Genomic DNA, 18,052 nt, shown 5'->3' with positions numbered 1-18,052 from the left:
TGTGACTAAAACTAAACCAGTAAGACGCCCTGAGGGCGAGAAGCGTGCACGCGTCCGCCTGGGTGACGGCAGACTGCTGGGTGAGCACTGGCACTTTGGCATGGGGGGTCAGATCAACATATGGAATGAATTCTGTACTGGCCATATATGGAGCGTGTCTGAAGTGTACAGGGTTTGATGAGGTTAGATCAACATATGGAATGTCAGAACAGGTCAGCTCCATCTATGGAGATCTAACGGTGGCAGCGGTGGCAGTGTCTTGAGTGTACAGGTTTTGATGTGGTCAGATCAACATATTGAATTAATTCTGTATTGGCCATATATGGAGCGTGTCACGAGGCGTGACGGACAGGCGGACGGACTGACTGACAGGTTTTCATAGTAAACTGCAACCTATGGTCGCAATCAAAATTAGCTGTCAAAATCTACACTGACCTGAGACATCGCTGGTAAAAAATAAAATAAAGAAATAGTGTGACTGTTATTGTTTTAGTGTTTGGTTCATTTAGCCAGCTTCCTGAAATTATTATCTAATAACACAGGGGTTCTCAACCTGGCGGTCGCAACCCCTTGGGGCGTCATCAAATTATTTTGGGGCGGTCCCCAGATTATTTTCAAAAATAAAATAAAATTATTAATTGCAACTGAATGGCTGGAAAATGGAAATTAAGAGTTTACATAGTACACATAGTACATGCATGAACTTTCCTTAATGATTTTATTTGGTTTCAGTATTTATTTATGATGCATTTTCTCTAGTGATCAATTTGTATTGGAGGTGGGCGGGACGTGGGTCGTGAGACATGGCAAAAGCATTTCCGGGGGTCCTGAGCCAAAAAGGTTGAGAACCCCTGTAATAACACACATTACTACACTACCTAGAGATGCAGCCATGTTGCTGTTCATCAGCCACCATGTTTGGCTGTAATAGACTTATCACGTGACTTTCTCTTTTCTTGCCAGAGAAAGCAGCATTTTGGTGAAACATGAACATATTAAAGTTCTCTTTCTTCAATGCATTTTAGTCATACAGGTGCCAGATACTCTATACACCTTCTCTTTTAGCATCACACCTGGAAAGAGCATTCTCCCGCAGGGGTCTTTGCTTTGAAGTATGGTTGAATGTCAACCTTCCACCTCAGATGTCTTCACATCTCTGTATAAAGTCCCTGATCTGGGATGGTTTCCCGTCTTGGCCTGCAGGGGAAGAAGCTCGTAGCTACACCTTGAGCGGTGTCCTTTGCGTTTTCCCCGTGAAGTCTTCCATTGGCCTGCGGAAACCCCCTCCTGGCTGCTGTGGATATCGCCAGGTTCCATACCGACTAGATGTAGACAGAAGATTGTGATCGCCTGTCGCTCCAGGTCATTTGTGGCGCGCCTCATAGGAGGTGGACTCACTGAGAGGACTGGCATTTCATTTGCATTTAAAGTTTGACTCCAAAGCCTGTCTGTGTAGAACTTTTCAAGCCCTATACCGTCCGTCCTTCAGTGCTTTACTCATTCATATTCAGTTATGTTCATTAGTAAATTTGTTGCATTTATATATTTATCTAGCACCTTTATCCAAGGCGCTTTACATAGATTGTGCATTACATTCACCCATTCATACACAGAGGACGGCGGAAACCATGCAAGGCACCAACCAGCACATCAAGAGCAGTTCAGGGTTCAGTGTCTTGCTCAAGGACACTTCGACACTAACTCTGGGGGAGCCCGGGTTCGAACTGGCAACCTTGTGGTTTCCATCTCAGCCACTCTACCCCTGACCCACCGCCACCCTTTAGTAACACACATGAGACTCATGTTAGAGTGGTTTCACATAATGTTATTTATTTCTTAGTCCTGGCCATGGAACATGTCAGGGTACCTGTCAAACGTAATTGATTTTTTGACTAAACAGTCATTGTTTTTGATTGATTGAATACTTTATCAGTCAGAAATGTAAACAGCACAAGGTACAGTCAGACAATAAGGCTAAAAGGATAACACATAAAAGTCCAGGGGACTTTATGGTGTCCTACATCAGTGGTTCTCAACCCGTGGGTCGCGACCCCTCGGGGGGGTTGCCAAATTATTTTGGGGGGTTCCCCAAATTATAAAAAAATAAAATAATAATAATAATAGTTTACATAGTTTACATAGTGTGTGGTGCATGCATAAACTTTCCTTAATGAGTATATCTGGTTTTCTCTATTATTAAGGTTATTTTAGCTTGTATTGGTGGTGGGGAGGGGGGCGGGGCAGGGGTCGCGAGACATGGCCAAAGCATTTCCGGGGGTCCCTAGCCAAAAACGTTGAGAACCCCTGCCCTACATGGTAATGACTGACATGGTAAGCAAAGTGCCATATCAAGTTTGGAGGCTATGTAAGTGAGCAAGACGACACACATTGCAGCAGATTCAAATATTTCACCTATACATTATACCTCCGCCAGCATTGGACATCAATGGAAACCTACAGTATGTGGAAGACTACAACTGGTTGTTATTATTGGAATTTACATTACTCTCCTTCTCATGACATATTCAGTGAAATGTGCAACTTCTAACTAGGCCTGTCATAATTAGGCCTATAATCGTGACATTCCTACTTCTAACTTTACAGCACTCTGCCTGCCATATCGAAATCTATCTTGAGCTGATGTACTCAGCCAGCTGAAAGACCCAGCCAGTTCACAGCCGCTCACACCTGGTTTGGGAACCCCAGATGTGAACCATCATTCAGCTACAGTACCTAGTTAATACTTGTAAGCTATTGGGGATACTTTAATTTAATAATAAAACGGAACTTTACAATTCAGGCATTTAAAGGCCCTTTAAAACGATAAAACGCGCCTATAGTTTATTTTCAATGAGACCTGCGTTTTTGCTCGGAGAAGTCGTGGTGGGACAACACCAGCGTATTTACGTGAGTGCGGTCCCGTGAATTTGTTGCGTGCGTGCTCGTTTTGTGCACACGCCCGCGACTCACCAGACCTGGATTCGGTGGATTCGGTTTAGCTTTTTTTTACGCTTGCGTTGTCGCACCCCTCTTGAGCAGACCTGTAGCAGACCTGTCGTTGATCCAGGCAACAACGTGTGCGTTCCTCGCTCCCCGTTTGCAAGGCCCTTAAGACTTCTCCGTCCTCAGACTGGAGAGACTGAAAGCGAGTGACAATAGGAAGGTGTGGAATAAAAGCCCCAGTTCTATCAGTCCCAATGTATACTGTCAGTTCTCTGCTACGAATGCAAAATTAGTCTGTAAACACATTTTGAAGTTATTTATCCTCTGATGAAAGGCACGAATTCTGCACCCACACACTTAAAAGGTCAATCCAGGCTTTAATAAACACTTTCTATTGCCAGAACCCACCTACTTTGCACTTAGAATACACATTTATCCCATACCAAAGACTCGAGACTGCCTCAGCCAGAATCTCTTGGGAATAGGATTGAAAACGGGCATACAGGGGTTGTTTCAGTCATTATTGGGGCCCCATTCTTGTGATAGCCTAATATATCATTAATGATTGGACTGTCGAGGACTTTGATGTTTAAAGGGGTAGAGTGTACACTACAGCTTTGTGACAAGGGTCTATCAGCATGAAAAATGAACATTTTGAGCTGAGTTGACAAGGATTAGTTATGGATTAAGCGTTAAATTCGAATGTAAAAAAACTCAGCCATTCTCTGCCTCTTAACCAGTGTTCTTAGCTTGGTGAACACACTTGCAGTAAGCCTATAAGCTACATACACACGTGTCTCTCCACAGCTTTACACTATTTATCATTTCTCTCAAGTTCTGTAGCTCTGTAGACGTTAGTAGTTTTTATTTTCTATTACGTTACTAGCCTGTGGAAAGTGAACCAGCCTTGCATCATCCTCGTCCCCCGCCGGCTGTGGTGGAGCTGCAGGGAGTGTGGGCACGGCTTTCCGCATGGCTCTCAAACGCGATGTGCCTAGATTATTCTCGTGAGTTGTGGACTCGTGTAGGCATATTGATTTTGAGATGTTTCAATGTGGACGTGGTGAAACTGGTACAAGTTGCAACAACCTTTGCAGGGAACTATAGCATCGCATTTATTGCACTTTGCGTGCTCAACCTCAGAGTAATTTCCCTCTCTGTTAACCACACTTTGGAGATCTCTTCGACATACTGTCCCACTCGCTCCGCGGCGGTGACCGGTCACTGAATGCACAGAACAGTGGGCATATCCTCCCCGACCCCACTCACTCATGTAGGTGGGGTGACGTCATCCCAGGCTCTGCTTGCATGCATGCACAGACACAGCGGAGCTAAATGACGACTGATGATAACCGTTTGGGGAACCGTTAATAAAAAAACGATGGAACCGGCTCCGGATCCGCAATGTCGGAATCCCAACCCTATTAGAGACCCAGTCCTGATGGTGGCGGTAACTTAAAAATTATACAGATTTTGACTGAATAGAGCGAATCTGGCGATGTCATTTCCGGTTAAACGGATCACAACATCTGCTAGCTTTCTGCACTGTGTTACACAGTCATCTGTCCTGGATGCTAAGCGATCATCGTTTATTTTAATATCTAAGCTCTAATCTGGGTAAGCTCTAATCAAGCCCCGAATATCACATATTACGCAGCTATGCACATAAAGACCACGTGCGTGCGTGCGTGCGAGAGCATGCACTCGAGGATTTCGGACGGTTTTAGGTAGATCACATCGGCCGTTAGCCAAACTAGCCAAAAGTTGCTACATTATGTTACATTATTATAGGGAATAGGGAATAAAACAATTACGTCAAGGATAGTGGGGGATTTTTTTATTCATTACGTCAATAGCATCAAGGGCCATAAGAGGGTTCAAAGTGTTGACTGAAGGAGCCTGGACCACTTCCTCCGGAAGCTTATTCCATGCTCTGACAGCTCTAAATGTAAAGAAATTCTTTCTCTTTTCTGAATGACAGTTTAGTGGTAAGAGTTTAAGGGAATTCCCTCTGAACTCATACCTGTTGTCCCAGAAATGGACAACAGGCTCGGCTGTAAAAAGTCATATATCTGGTGAACAGGTTTATAGACCTCGATCATATCTCCTCTGTGCCTCCTGTACACTAACTGTAAGTGTCTTAACCTTTCATCATATGACATTTATTTCAACCCTGGTATTAATTTAGTAGCCCTTCTCTGAACCTTCTCTATTTTCTCTATGTATTTGATTTTGTAAGGGCACCAGACTGAGCTTGCAAATTCAAGATGTGATCTCACCAAGGATTTGTATAACGGTATAAATAGTTCTTTACATAAATTGAATCATTTGTTTTGACAGTACCTTATATAAAAATCAATAGAAATTGAACGAGAAAAAAATAAATGATTGTAAGCATTTGAGCCTAGGCATTTGGTGATGAGAATTATGAATAGCATCCATCTACAGGCTACCAATCCGGCTGTAACTTAATCTGTTGAAATAAAAGAGGAGAACGAATGAGGAAATGGCAATGAAAGGCAGAATAATAACATATGATCATCATTCATTATCACACAGATACGGGGGTTAACAGAGATGGACATGCTTCCCCTGCAAAGAATACCGCAAAGACTTTGCCTTGAATTGTAGTTTCCAATCAGGCATGAATGCGGAAACAAGATTGCCACCACTGAAAATTCGATGCACATTCACAGATAGCACCATTGTCTTGTCTATACTACCAGTATCTAGTTCACTATCTAGTAAGGATTCTAGTTGATTATTTTATCTCCCACTTCTGGATTTTATTTCACCTTTGGTTGTGTTTTTGTGTGCCTGCTCAGGGAAATCTGATGCTATAGTAGGTAACTATTGTATGGTGCAATTACTTATAATTATGCACTTCCCATGTAATAATAATCATTACATGAATTAATTTAATATTTAATTGTACTGCACAAGAAACAAATCTATCATTAATTGTCTGTTCTTGAACTCTGCACTTTAGCCAATCACATGCACTCACACGCACGCACGCGCACGCGCGCACGCACACACACACACACACACACACACACACACACACACACACACACACACACACACACACACACACACTTAATTTCTTGGTATATTTCTTGGTATATTTCCAATTGCCAATGCCAAGAACACAATTAATAATTAATAATCGCATGTATTTATGTGACAATTAATCAACAACTTAATGTGCAAATCATGACAGCCCTCACTCACTCACTCACTCACTCACTCAAAATGCCATTTTCACACAAACTCAACGTGCTTTGTCTGCCTTCATCTCTGTTATGTTGCGATGCAGCTCTGTGTCAGTGTAGTGTTGAATATTCATGCAGACTGATGTGCTGACTAATGGGCTCCTGGCATACATTATGTAGCAGGGCATATAGCAGATGTCTGGCATTCATTATCTTCATTACCTGGCTGTGGCCAGCAGATCGAGAAATTGTATTGCAGCATTAACATAAATCACACCTCCTTGAGCCAGTTCGGTCAGCTGGGACCCACCTCTAATATTACAATCACCACTGAGTGTTGACCCCTGCCTAATATTGGAGACTGCTGCTTTACAACAGAGTTTGACAAATGTTTGGTGAGAACTTATCTTGAGCAAGTAGTATGGGTTTGGTCAAAGCCTACTTCCTTGGACATGCATACTTGCACACTCAGACTTTGAGACGCCGGTTGCCGGTTTCATGTAATCAATTCCCAACAGATCCCCAAACCTGTTGTTTTGGGCAGCGCTGGTTTCTTCAACCTCCTCTTGTGTTGGCTGGTGAGATGCTCCTAGAGAGACATGTACAGTTGGAGGCCATCGATATTGTCCTTTTCTTTTTGCTGAGGTTTGCGTGATCTGCGCAAAAGCACAGTTAACCCATTTTGGGCGGGAACCCCTTTTGGTGTTTTAAACATTATGTTATAATTTAGCTATTGAAAAATAGCAGATCTACAAGCTCATAGCATGCCACCGAGTGGCGCGCTACGAGCTTGTAGGTCTGCTATTTTTGAAAAATCGTGAGAATATTTATTTCAGAAAATTGGAGGATTTAGAAGGATTTTTTTAAAATTTTGAGGTCAGGCCTAAATGGGTCAAATGATAAGGGACAATATCGGTGGCACCCAACTGTACTTCACACCGCAACGGTATAGAGCGTCGCAGTCCCGCCCCCGACAAGCGGCCCGGTGGAGGATTTTACATTCATTTTTCGTTTCAGAAAGTATTTAAACTAAGACCTTTTAAGCCTTGGACAAAGCCAACTCGGATGGTGTAATTAGAAAGAAGAAAAAAAAGGGCAGGGTACAACACTTTATTTGTTGTTTTTCTTCTTTCTAATTATTTGTTCGGCCCAAAGAATTGTGTTTATTGTCATGATTTGTCACCATCCGAGTTGACTTTGTCCGAGGCTTAACGGTCTTTAAATAAATACTTTTTGAAACGTCTATGGGGAATGGGAAGAGCAGCTGACATTCAAGCTCACATTGCATTGTGGATGTGAGCGTTGTGAGCTTTGGAGGTCTGCTATACTCGGCAGTTCTCTGTGCGTAACACCTTCGCACGGTGGACCATAAATTAGGTTTGAGGGGATACAGCTGCGCGATTAGGCAGACTCTTATGCCTTGATTGAAGGGAACGCTCCCTCTGCGACTGGAGGTGGGGTTTGGGGGACAACTGCTTTGAGACTCACTAATTGTTTACACACACAAGTTGACACAACATAATCCAAGGTATATATTTCAAGAAGAGTCTGAGTAAACAGCTGAGTAAACAGCCATTATAAACCACCTTCTTCTTCCACACTGGGCGACTGTGGCTGAGGAGGTAGAGCAGGTCGTCCAATGATCCATGGGTCGGCAGTTCGAATCCTGGCTCCTCCTGTCTACATGTCGAAGTGTCCTTGAGCAAGACACTGAACCCCAAATTGCTCCCGATGTGCTGGTTGGTACATTGCATGGCTTCCGCCGCAATCGGTGTATGAATGGGTGAATGTAATGCACAATCTATGTAAAGTGCCTGGGATAAAGGCGCTATATAAATGCACCATTTACCATTTTACCATTTACACTGGGAGGAAAACGCCATCTGACAGTTTGATGGAATGCATTTTTCACTTCAGTGCTGTGACCACTTTTACATTGCATCTAATGAGCGGTTCCCTTCCCGACCTGCAACTAGTTCTTATCAGTGTGACGTTGTCTGGAAATGCGTCTATACAGCCTTGAGTTACTGCAAAATGAATCTGGCTGTGCAGCAGAATAATCCCACAGAGGAAGGCTGTACCATAAAAACGAAACAAGCGTTGCAGCTTGTAGTGCTTTGATTCTGACCCAGATTTATTCAGCAGTCCTCTAAAAAGATGAGTTTTACTCATTGCTGCCTGTCTGAATATAAAAAAGAAACAAAAAACAAACATTTTGCTTATTATATAGCTACTTTAAAGGTGCAAAAGGTTCCCAACAGGGGAGGTCATGATGTGCATGTTCTTTAGAACTCTGCCGAGGCTGGAAGTACCTACACTAAAAACGCTGGGACAACACTCCACACGTCCAAAACGCTTCTCCCTTCTGGCGCCAAAACTATGGAATGCACTTTCCATAGCAATCAGAACTGCAGACTCACCAATCTTTAGCCGTAGTCTGAAATCCCACCTCTTCAGACTCCATGTTAGCCCATAGCATTTGCCGTAGCACTTGCCCTAGCCTTGACGACCTACAGGCGTATGCATAGGCTCAATTTATGTAACTTAAAAAGCATTTATGTAGACATAGCACTCTATAGTGTATACGCATGGTTTCATTATATAGATATTCCACTGTTAGGTTCTTAGCTTAAGTATGATTCATGATGACTATTTTTATGTATTTGATGTATTACCATGTTCTTTGTTCTTGCTTACTGTAAATCGCTCTGGTTTAAGAGCGTCTGCTAAATGCCTAAATTGTAAAGCCCAAAACAGGCTGCCCCCCGTATTTAACAGTGCTCATAAAGTCATACATGCCAGCCAGAGCTCTGAGGTCAGATGACCAGTAGCTCTTCCATCCATCCATCTTCAACCGCTTATCCGTAGTCTGGTCGCGGGGGCAACAGCTCCACCAGAGTGCTCCAGACTTCCCTCTCCAGAGCAACATTAGTGACTTCCTCCTGGGGGATTCCGAGACGTTCCAAGGCCAGTGAGTCGATGCGTTTCCTCCAACTGCGCCTTGGTCTGCCCCGGGGTCTCCTTCCAGTGGGACGTGCGTCGAGGACCTCCCTAGGGAGGCGCCCGAGAGGCATCCTAACCAGATGCCCGAACCACCTCAGCTGACTCCTTTCCAGGCGAAGGAGCAGCGGTTCTACTCCGAGTCTCTCTCGTGTGACTAAACTTCTCACCCTATCTCTAAGGGAGATGCCAGCCACCCGTCGAAGAAAACTCAACTACAAGCGGCAGTAGCTCTTGATCGTGCACAAAACAAGATATAAGACCAGGGTTGACCGGGCCTTTGCAGCAGCTTACCCTAGACTCTGGAACAGCCCTTCATATTTGCTCTGCTCACTCACTAGAGGGCTTTAAATATTTATTGAAGACTTGTTTTTTCTACTGTGGCCTTTTGACACTGTTTTATTGTGTACCTTGTATTACTCGGCAATGCTGTTGTTTTCCCTTTTTTTTTTTTTTGGAAATAATGCATTATTTATTTGTTTTGCCTCTTTGTCGTCTTGACTAAATCTGTTTTTTTTCTTTGTCTTTCTCCCTCTGCTGTGTTGCAAGGAAGGGCCAAATAGAGCAGTTTGGGTGGTTAATTTAGGCCTGTTCATTCATCAGCTGAAGGGCCAAATAGAGCAGTTTGGGTGGTTAATTTAGGCCTGTGCATTCTTCATCAGCTGAAGGGCCAAATAGAGCAGTTTGGGTGGTTAATTTAGGCCTGTGCATTCTTCATCAGCTGAAGGGCCAAATAGAGCAGTTTGGGTGGTTCATTTAGGCCTGTGCATTCTTCATCAGCTGAAGGGCCAAATAGAGCAGTTTGGGTGGTTCATTTAGGCCTGTGCATTCTTCAATAGAGCAGTTTGGGTGGTTCATTTAGGCCTGTGCATTCTTCATCAGCTGAAGGGCCAAATAGAGCAGGTTTGGGTGGTTCATTTAGGCCTGTGCATTCTTCAATAGAGCAGTTTGGGTGGTTAATTTAGGCCTGTGCATTCTTCATCAGCTGAAGGGCCAAATAGAGCAGTTTGGGTGGTTAATTTAGGCCTGTGCATTCTTCATCAGCTGAAGGGCCAAATAGAGCAGTTTGGGTGGTTCATTTAGGCCTGTGCATTCTTCAATAGAGCAGTTTGGGTGGTTCATTTAGGCCTGTGCATTCTTCAATAGAGCAGTTTGGGTGGTTCATTTAGGCCTGTGCATTCTTCAATAGAGCAGTTTGGGTGGTTAATTTAGGCCTGTGCATTCTTCATCAGCTGAAGGGCCAAATAGAGCAGTTTGGGTGGTTCATTTAGGCCTGTGCATTCTTCAATAGAGCAGTTTGGGTGGTTCATTTAGGCCTGTGCATTCTTCAATAGAGCAGTTTGGGTGGTTAATTTAGGCCTGTGCATTCTTCATCAGCTGAAGGGCCAAATAGAGCAGTTTGGGTGGTTAATTTAGGCCTGTGCATTCTTCATCAGCTGAAGGGCCAAATAGAGCAGTTTGGGTGGTTCATTTAGGCCTGTGCATTCTTCAATAGAGCAGTTTGGGTGGTTCATTTAGGCCTGTGCATTCTTCAATAGAGCAGTTTGGGTGGTTCATTTAGGCATGTGCATTCTTCAATAGAGCAGTTTGGGTGGTTCATTTAGGCCTGTGCATTCTTCAATAGAGCAGTTGGGTGGTTAATTTGGTCCTGTGCATTCTTCAATAGAGAAGTTTGGGTGGTTCATTTAGGCCTGTGCATTCTTCAATAGAGCAGTTTGGGTGGTTCATTTAGGCCTGTGCATTCTTCAATAGAGCAGTTTGGGTGGTTAATTTAGGCCTGTGCATTCTTCAATAGAGCAGTTTGGGTGGTTAATTTAGGCCTGTGCATTCTTCAATAGAGCAGTTTGGGTGGTTCATTTAGGCCTGTGCATTCTTCATCAGTTGATTAAGGGAATGTATACTACTGTACAGTCTTAGTCTTAGGCTTAGTTCCTGAGACTAATTATAATAATAATCATAATCAATTATAATCATTCTTTGGCTGTGAAGGTCCACTCATTATTAATATGAGCCTGGAAAACCTGAGAGACAGACTGAGAATAAGAATTATTTAACGCCCAGTTAATGATGGTACAGCGGCCAAGGCATGCTGAATAATTTAGATGTGTCTTTAACAACATCTTTCACTTTGTGGTAGTTGAGACATAAATTACAGGCAGTTAACATCACTATGTTCTAATAATTTAACTGTGGCTGTCTGTCTGTTGATAAGATGGCAGTAATGGCATCCCTTACTCTCACTAAATGTGAACTAGAATAAATGTTGTTTATCCAACCTTTAGACAGACATTACAGCCTACGTGGTCACAATGAAACATGTGATGTATGTCCTTGATCGCACATAATTTAAAGGATCAATCTGACACTGTGTAGTGTGCACACCGTAACCTTGTTTGTATTACGGCCGGGCTCCACCGGGCGCGTCAGCGTCGCGTCAGCGTCTCCGTCACCGTCAGGGAATGTTCCCTTTTTAATCAATGAAGGGTGGCTCCACTGCCCGCGTTGACGGAGACGCGACGCGTGCATTCAAATTGAACCGGTGCGTTTTTTGACGCACGCGACGGAGACGCAACGCGTCCGGTGGAGCCCTGGCGTTACAGTGGTATTGCAGTCAGAGTGCCAGGGAATCCTGCAGTGGAATTTCCCACAAACACAGGAGCACTGCTCATATAGACATGTTATCACGCTGGATAAACAGTGTGCCCACAGTACTGGTGAGGTAACCCCCTATTGTGTTTATACAAATCTCTTATATATGTATATGTTATAAGTTGCATAACAGTGACGTCATGCAATAATGGTATGTTATTAGCAACCTCTAGCATATGCCATCGATGTACCACAGATCTGCCCAATCATCAAAAGGTCGCAGGAATCTGCCCAGTGACGTCAATCTCAGGATGTCTGACACCAGTCAGAAACCATCTTCCTTGGACATGAGTGGTGTTTATTGCTCATATCATGCTATCAGGCCATCACAGACCTTGCATAATAGAGACATTTACAGGTATTTGAGATGAGTGGCCCTGTAAACCACGTCACTGAGATCCTGTCTGTAAGCACATGTGACATAGGCTTTTCCTTCTGGTGTGTGTTTGATCCATCCTTCCTTTCCCGACCTCCATCAGATCTCTCAGTAATGTGAAGCATATGTTGTTGTGTTTCAGAGTTGAGCTCTGAGAACCTGAGGACTTGCTTCCAGATCGTCAACGCCTACATGTACTTGTCTGCCACAGAGTTTCTGCAGGTGAGACACGATGCCTGAATAAAAAACAGATGCAGCGATGCTAATTCACAACTTCTGGCACAGATGGATCTGTACGCAAACACTCATGCAGACACAAATACACACACATCAAAGATGAGTGGCAATGTGTATGACTTTGTTTTCCCAGAACTATGCAGAAGGCCTGTGTCGAGCTTTCTGTGATCTACTCAAAGACATCACCAACGAGGGACAGGTCCAGGTGCTCAAGGTACAGTCTCTACCTCCCTTTTCTCCCAATCACTTTCTTACTTGGACTTATCCCTCTTTTTCGTTTAGCCTCATTCCCTCCATCCATTTCCATCTAACTCCTGTTATATACCTCGCTGTCAATGCTCAGTGCTTAATTGTCATCCACCATCATTGCTTTATTTTTTTCTGAGCATGTCTCGCCTCAACAATGGCCTATACATTTATAGTTGATGTTGAACTGGTTTAGTAGACCCTAGTGGGGGTGACTGTGGGTGGGTTGCAGGCACAGCGTGCGCGCGCACGCACGCACGCACGCACGCACGCACGCACGCACGCACGCACGCGCACACACACACACACACACACACAGTGATGCACACACACACACACACACACACACACAGTGATGCAATACCCTACTGCTCTCCTTGTCATTAGCTGAGAGTTGACATGACAAATTTCTCAATTAACACTCTTGATTGATACCAGATTGAATTTCTCCAAGCGGCTTGGTATTCTCACTACCGCTAACTATTCTGAAACAAATTACACACTTATGATTTCCTCCCCCTTATTCATGTTGTCTGTGTAGTAAATTGAGTGTTGATGGAGATATGTACCATGCAGGTTATACAAAAAGAGAGGCAGTCCAGGCAATGTCCTTTCTTCCCAATTTAGAGTTTATTACAGGACATCAATAATCATTCCAAATCATGACTAAACAGTCAAGACATATATCGAATCATGACTTACCAGCAAGATGTTCTACTGGAAAAGCAAAGCACAACTGACACGAGGTGCTTTTTTATACGGGGTGTGTGTGTGTGTGTGTGTGTGTGTGTGTGTGTGTGTGTGTGTGTGTGTGTGTGTGTGTGTGTGTGTGTGTGTGTGTGTGTGTGTGTGTGTGTGTGTGTGTGTGTGTGTGTGTGTGTGTGTGTGTGTGTGTGTGTGTGTGTGTGTGTGTGTGTGTGTGTGTGTGTGTGTCCATTACCAATTACGTAACCAAGGCTTGTAACTAAGGAGGTCTCAAGATAATAGAATATATTATAGTGGTAGTCACCTCCATTGATAAACTTTCCAACATAGCCTGGGAACCCTATGACCTATTTGACCTCAGGCCGGCAGAACTGTGGGTGCACCTCAGTATTAAAAGTCCAGCCTATCTGTTTCCTTCAATAGCATGCCATGCACCATAAGCATTACCTTGGGTGTATGTACTTAACATTATACTTATACTTGTACTTAACATTATGCTGTGGGTGTAATACATTTGTGTGCAGTAAGAATGTATATTTGTGCCATGGTATAAAGACATGTTGTCTATACATCAAATCAGAGTAAGCCTATTTGTCTCAACAAAGGGAAGGAGAGAAGGGGTAACACAGTTCTATGGGATATAGACTATATCATATAAGTGTATTATGTGTATATGGGTTATCAATATACTACAGAACCCCTCTCGAAGGTTTAACAAGAACCTTCGTAAACGTATATTTATAACAAAACTATACCGAAACGTAACTCCAAAACAAAAACAGCAATAACCACTCAATCTCAAAGTAACCTACCCCCAACACAATGGTATCCCCTGACCCCTCTTGAGAGACAAAAGCATGACACAAATAATAAAACAACCCAATAAACATCAAACAATACTAAACACATAATACATGTGTCATTGTCAACCACACGTTCAAAAATAATAAACCATAAACAATTGACAGAATGCACATCACCAAATATTACATGCATTGAAACACACAAAATAAAAACAAAACAAAAACTTCTAAGTTGAAATGCAAAATCTTCAATGACAGCGGTTTTCTGTCCGTATCCTCCCCCCTACTCACATAAGTATGTATGCTGTGGCATTAACATCCTTATTTGAGTCTATAGTCAGACATATGATTCCTGCAACCCCTGCGGAGGTCGCAGTTGGTCGCCCCGGTTACACTGACGCCAGAAATGGCTGAATTCTCCGCATATGTAACACGCGCTCTGGTTCCTCTGATGAGAATTACTACCACGTCCTTGACGTCTAGGTGGTCTAACCCCGGGCAGAGGAGAGTATGGGAGGTACTGGGGTGCAGCCTGGCTGGCCCGTGGTGGCTGCAGCTGACTACCTGGACTAACCCCCATCTGTCTCCCCCGTTGGGCATGAGTCCACTCCCTCTTCATCTCCTCATTTTGTTCTGTCTGAGTAGTTAGCTTTTTGCGGTACAGGTTGACATAATGCGCGACATGGTGTATATACATTGCTTTAGTCATGCTGGTAAGACCCACAACCTCCATTAACTCCTTCTGTACTGCCTCAGGCAGGCCTTTTTCAACCTTGCCTCTGAAAACCACCTGCTCAAACTTATTTAGGTCTGGATCGTTCCCTGTGACTGATCTCCATCTTTGATACACCCGGTCTACATAAATTCTTGGGTGTTCAGCTCGACTCATATCCTCAATAAAAATACTGCTGGGGTCTACATTAGTCGGGTAGAGGACCCTCAAAACACGCCAGAGGCGGCTCCTGTATGCATCAAAAAGGTCATCATTAAGGTCATCATTAACAGTTATATCGATGTATCTCTGAAGTCCTGCCCAATTCAAAACATTGTCCATCGCATAAACGCCAACTTGCCAGACAATCAATTTCTTAAAATCACCCATCGTCAATTGAATGCCCTCCAAGAGTACATTGAACGTAGTGATCCATGAATGGGCTCCGTCGCAGAGTGGCGGCAGGTTGTTTACAATGTATTTTATGTCTATGTATGAAAATGGACGATAGACCAGGTTGTGACCCTCAATTATCACTGCCATTTGTGTAGCAGTGATAGTGTCGTCCCTCATGTTGCAAACACGTTCCCGCTCATCCATATCATAGTGCCGGGTGACAGCAAGATGTCCTGGCTGTCGCTCAAATGACCACTGGTCACTGTCGTCGTCAGAGCTCACCTCAGAATTCACTGAGTCCCCGCTGCAGTCGTCAGATCCCGAATTGATAGCACAATTTCGTTGGCCAGCGGTGTCATCAGGCCGGCTGTCCTTGCAGGCCTGGTCGGCGGTTCGTTGCCCCTGCTCCGCCTCAACTAGTACTGACTCAAGGGGTGGTGGTGCCCTGACCATTGTCCTGGCCCTAATATCATCCTGGTTCTTACGAGCTTTTCTCAAGTTTCGACCTACGACACTAAACAAATCTACCTTAGAACTCATCATAAACACTAAATGACTGCAAGATTAACACAAAAACAACTGCAGTGACACTATCTGTCCAAATGTTATACACCTAATGTTGAGATCTGAAATCTATTCTATTTCCCAGAAGTTGTTCGTACAACAAGAAATGGGACAATTCACTGATATCAAATCAACAAGCTCGTTATAGGGCACAAAATGGTGGTTTTCTTAGACTGCTGAGGGGCCATATAGCTTTTAACCCTTTAGTTTCACCCACTAGAGGTGGGGCCAACTCCGTCCCTCTCAGCACTCACACAATTAGCTACCAGCTGATCTGTGACCACAGGGTCGCGTTCCCAATGGTCCCTGTGCACTATGTGTTTTAGGGAGCGCACGTTTCAGCCGTCGCGTCCACGCCCTCCCACGAAACTCACAGCACACTAAGGCCAGTACTTGTTTTTATCCACACCAAAATACCCTCTTCCAAAACTACTCCTTGTGATTACTTAAGACATCAGACTCAAAAGTCAATCATTACTTATGTGTTCATTTCTTTATCTATTGATTATTCCAAATACGGACCTCATATGAGTCCTGTATAGCTTTCCCTCTCTGTTAGCCGCACATTTATCAGTGCATTGAATTACTTTCACTCTGTATATTAGTTCCTCATCTCTGTCTTTATCCTCAAACCATAACATGTATAATTGGCTTACTATATGTAACTTAAACTGTCCTCATATTTGACTCTATTTTCACTTATCAAATTATTACTCACTTAAAACAATGGTCTCTATCAGCAATAGCCTATTGGACATCTCCCAATGCAAAATGCCCCTCTTGTAACTTTGTGAAGTACATTACTACATTCAGTCATTGCCTCATTCATACACGTTCATCACTCTCCAAAGCACATTCATTCCTCAGGGTTCACACTCATCATCCCATCACATTATATGGAGATCTTATGTATGTATGTACCTATTTTTCTTTCCCACCGTCAAACTAACCGTCCTGTCCCAGTCATGTCCATGCAATGTTTTCCAGAGCTCCGATAATCAGTCAGTCATGCATGCCGATCGAGGAATATGCTCTGTCATTTACATTAATCTACTTCATAAAGTTCGAGCACGTGCTGAATTGATCTGTGCCGTTATTTTAGTTACAACGAACCGAACAACACAGGTCACCACAACACACCCATATGCAATCAACCAGCAAATATACTTTTGCTTCTATCATTACACACGCATGCCATTAACTCACGGTCTCAGTCTAAAGTCAAGTCGTCATGTCATTTTCTACTCGATATTGACATACCTATTAGGTCTATCATGAGTACATTCCTCACTGTATTTTCTGTGTCTATTAGACTTTAAATGTGTAATGCAATATTGTTGTACTCATTCATCAGCCATTTACTCTGTCCTTTCAGTCCATACGGCTTCTATCACACTTTTCATTCATACAACACACTTTTCCAAACATGTGACTTATCATTGGAAAATATCCCCTGGCTTGCTACCTGCCCGCAAACTTATACTGTCACTAAACTCCTCCTAGTTCAGGTTTTCGTGGCTAGGTGAAACAGTATTATATCAATAATAATATCTGCTTCCTCCTGACAAATGAATGTACCATAGCCAGTCCCACCACTCAAAATAAGAAAAGGTTCAAAGTCAGAGTTGTATCATGACCTTGCTTTGCCTAGCATATATTTCCCAATGATCTGCCTGCATGCCTGCACAAACACACTCAAAGAATTGATTTACAAATACTACTATGTGGTCTATTAAACTTGGTTTGAGCCATTACTGATCTTTGCAACACCATGGCAGTCCCCAGATCACCGGAGGTCATCTGCAATGGGTCTGCATGCTTTCCCCCTCAATCCAGACAAGGCCTCTGTGTCTTTTGTCTGAGTCCCTGGCCTTTGTTCTGTAGTCTGGATGGGGATTTTGGCTCTGTGTCGTCACTGGACACTCCACATGCGTTTTGGACATAAGAACACAAAAACGATGTTATTAGTATCAATTCTCCAATTCTTTAAACATAACACTCAATTACATGGGCCTTCACTCACACTCACACAATAGGAACCAGGGTCCAATGATGCTCTTTTGTTTTCATTTTCACTTTAGTCCCAAAATTCAATTGCTCAGATAGACCATTTCTTCCAAACAAGAATGCAAAGGAGATTCCTAATTACTCCCTGTTTCATTATGATATTCCTTTATGTATATAGAGATTTAAAGGTTTCAATTTC

General features: G+C 43.3%; 1 protein-coding gene across 1 annotated transcript in view; it reads left to right on the top strand.

The window, feature by feature from the left end:
• The window catches only part of ipo11 (importin 11), a 217,581-nt gene that overhangs the window by 116,215 nt on the left and 83,314 nt on the right, over positions 1-18,052 (top strand). The window contains exons 23-24 of the mRNA XM_079517126.1: positions 12,326-12,405; positions 12,554-12,634. Of these exons, the coding sequence (XP_079373252.1) occupies positions 12,326-12,405; positions 12,554-12,634 (161 nt within the window). The remainder of the gene's footprint in view (positions 1-12,325; positions 12,406-12,553; positions 12,635-18,052) is intronic.

This window comes from Electrona antarctica, assembly GCF_951216825.1.
Source record: "Electrona antarctica genome assembly, chromosome: 12".
NCBI lineage: Eukaryota > Metazoa > Chordata > Actinopteri > Myctophiformes > Myctophidae > Electrona > Electrona antarctica.
The sequence above is the reverse complement of the archived record's forward strand: the minus strand, read 5'-3'. Positions and strand labels throughout refer to the sequence as shown.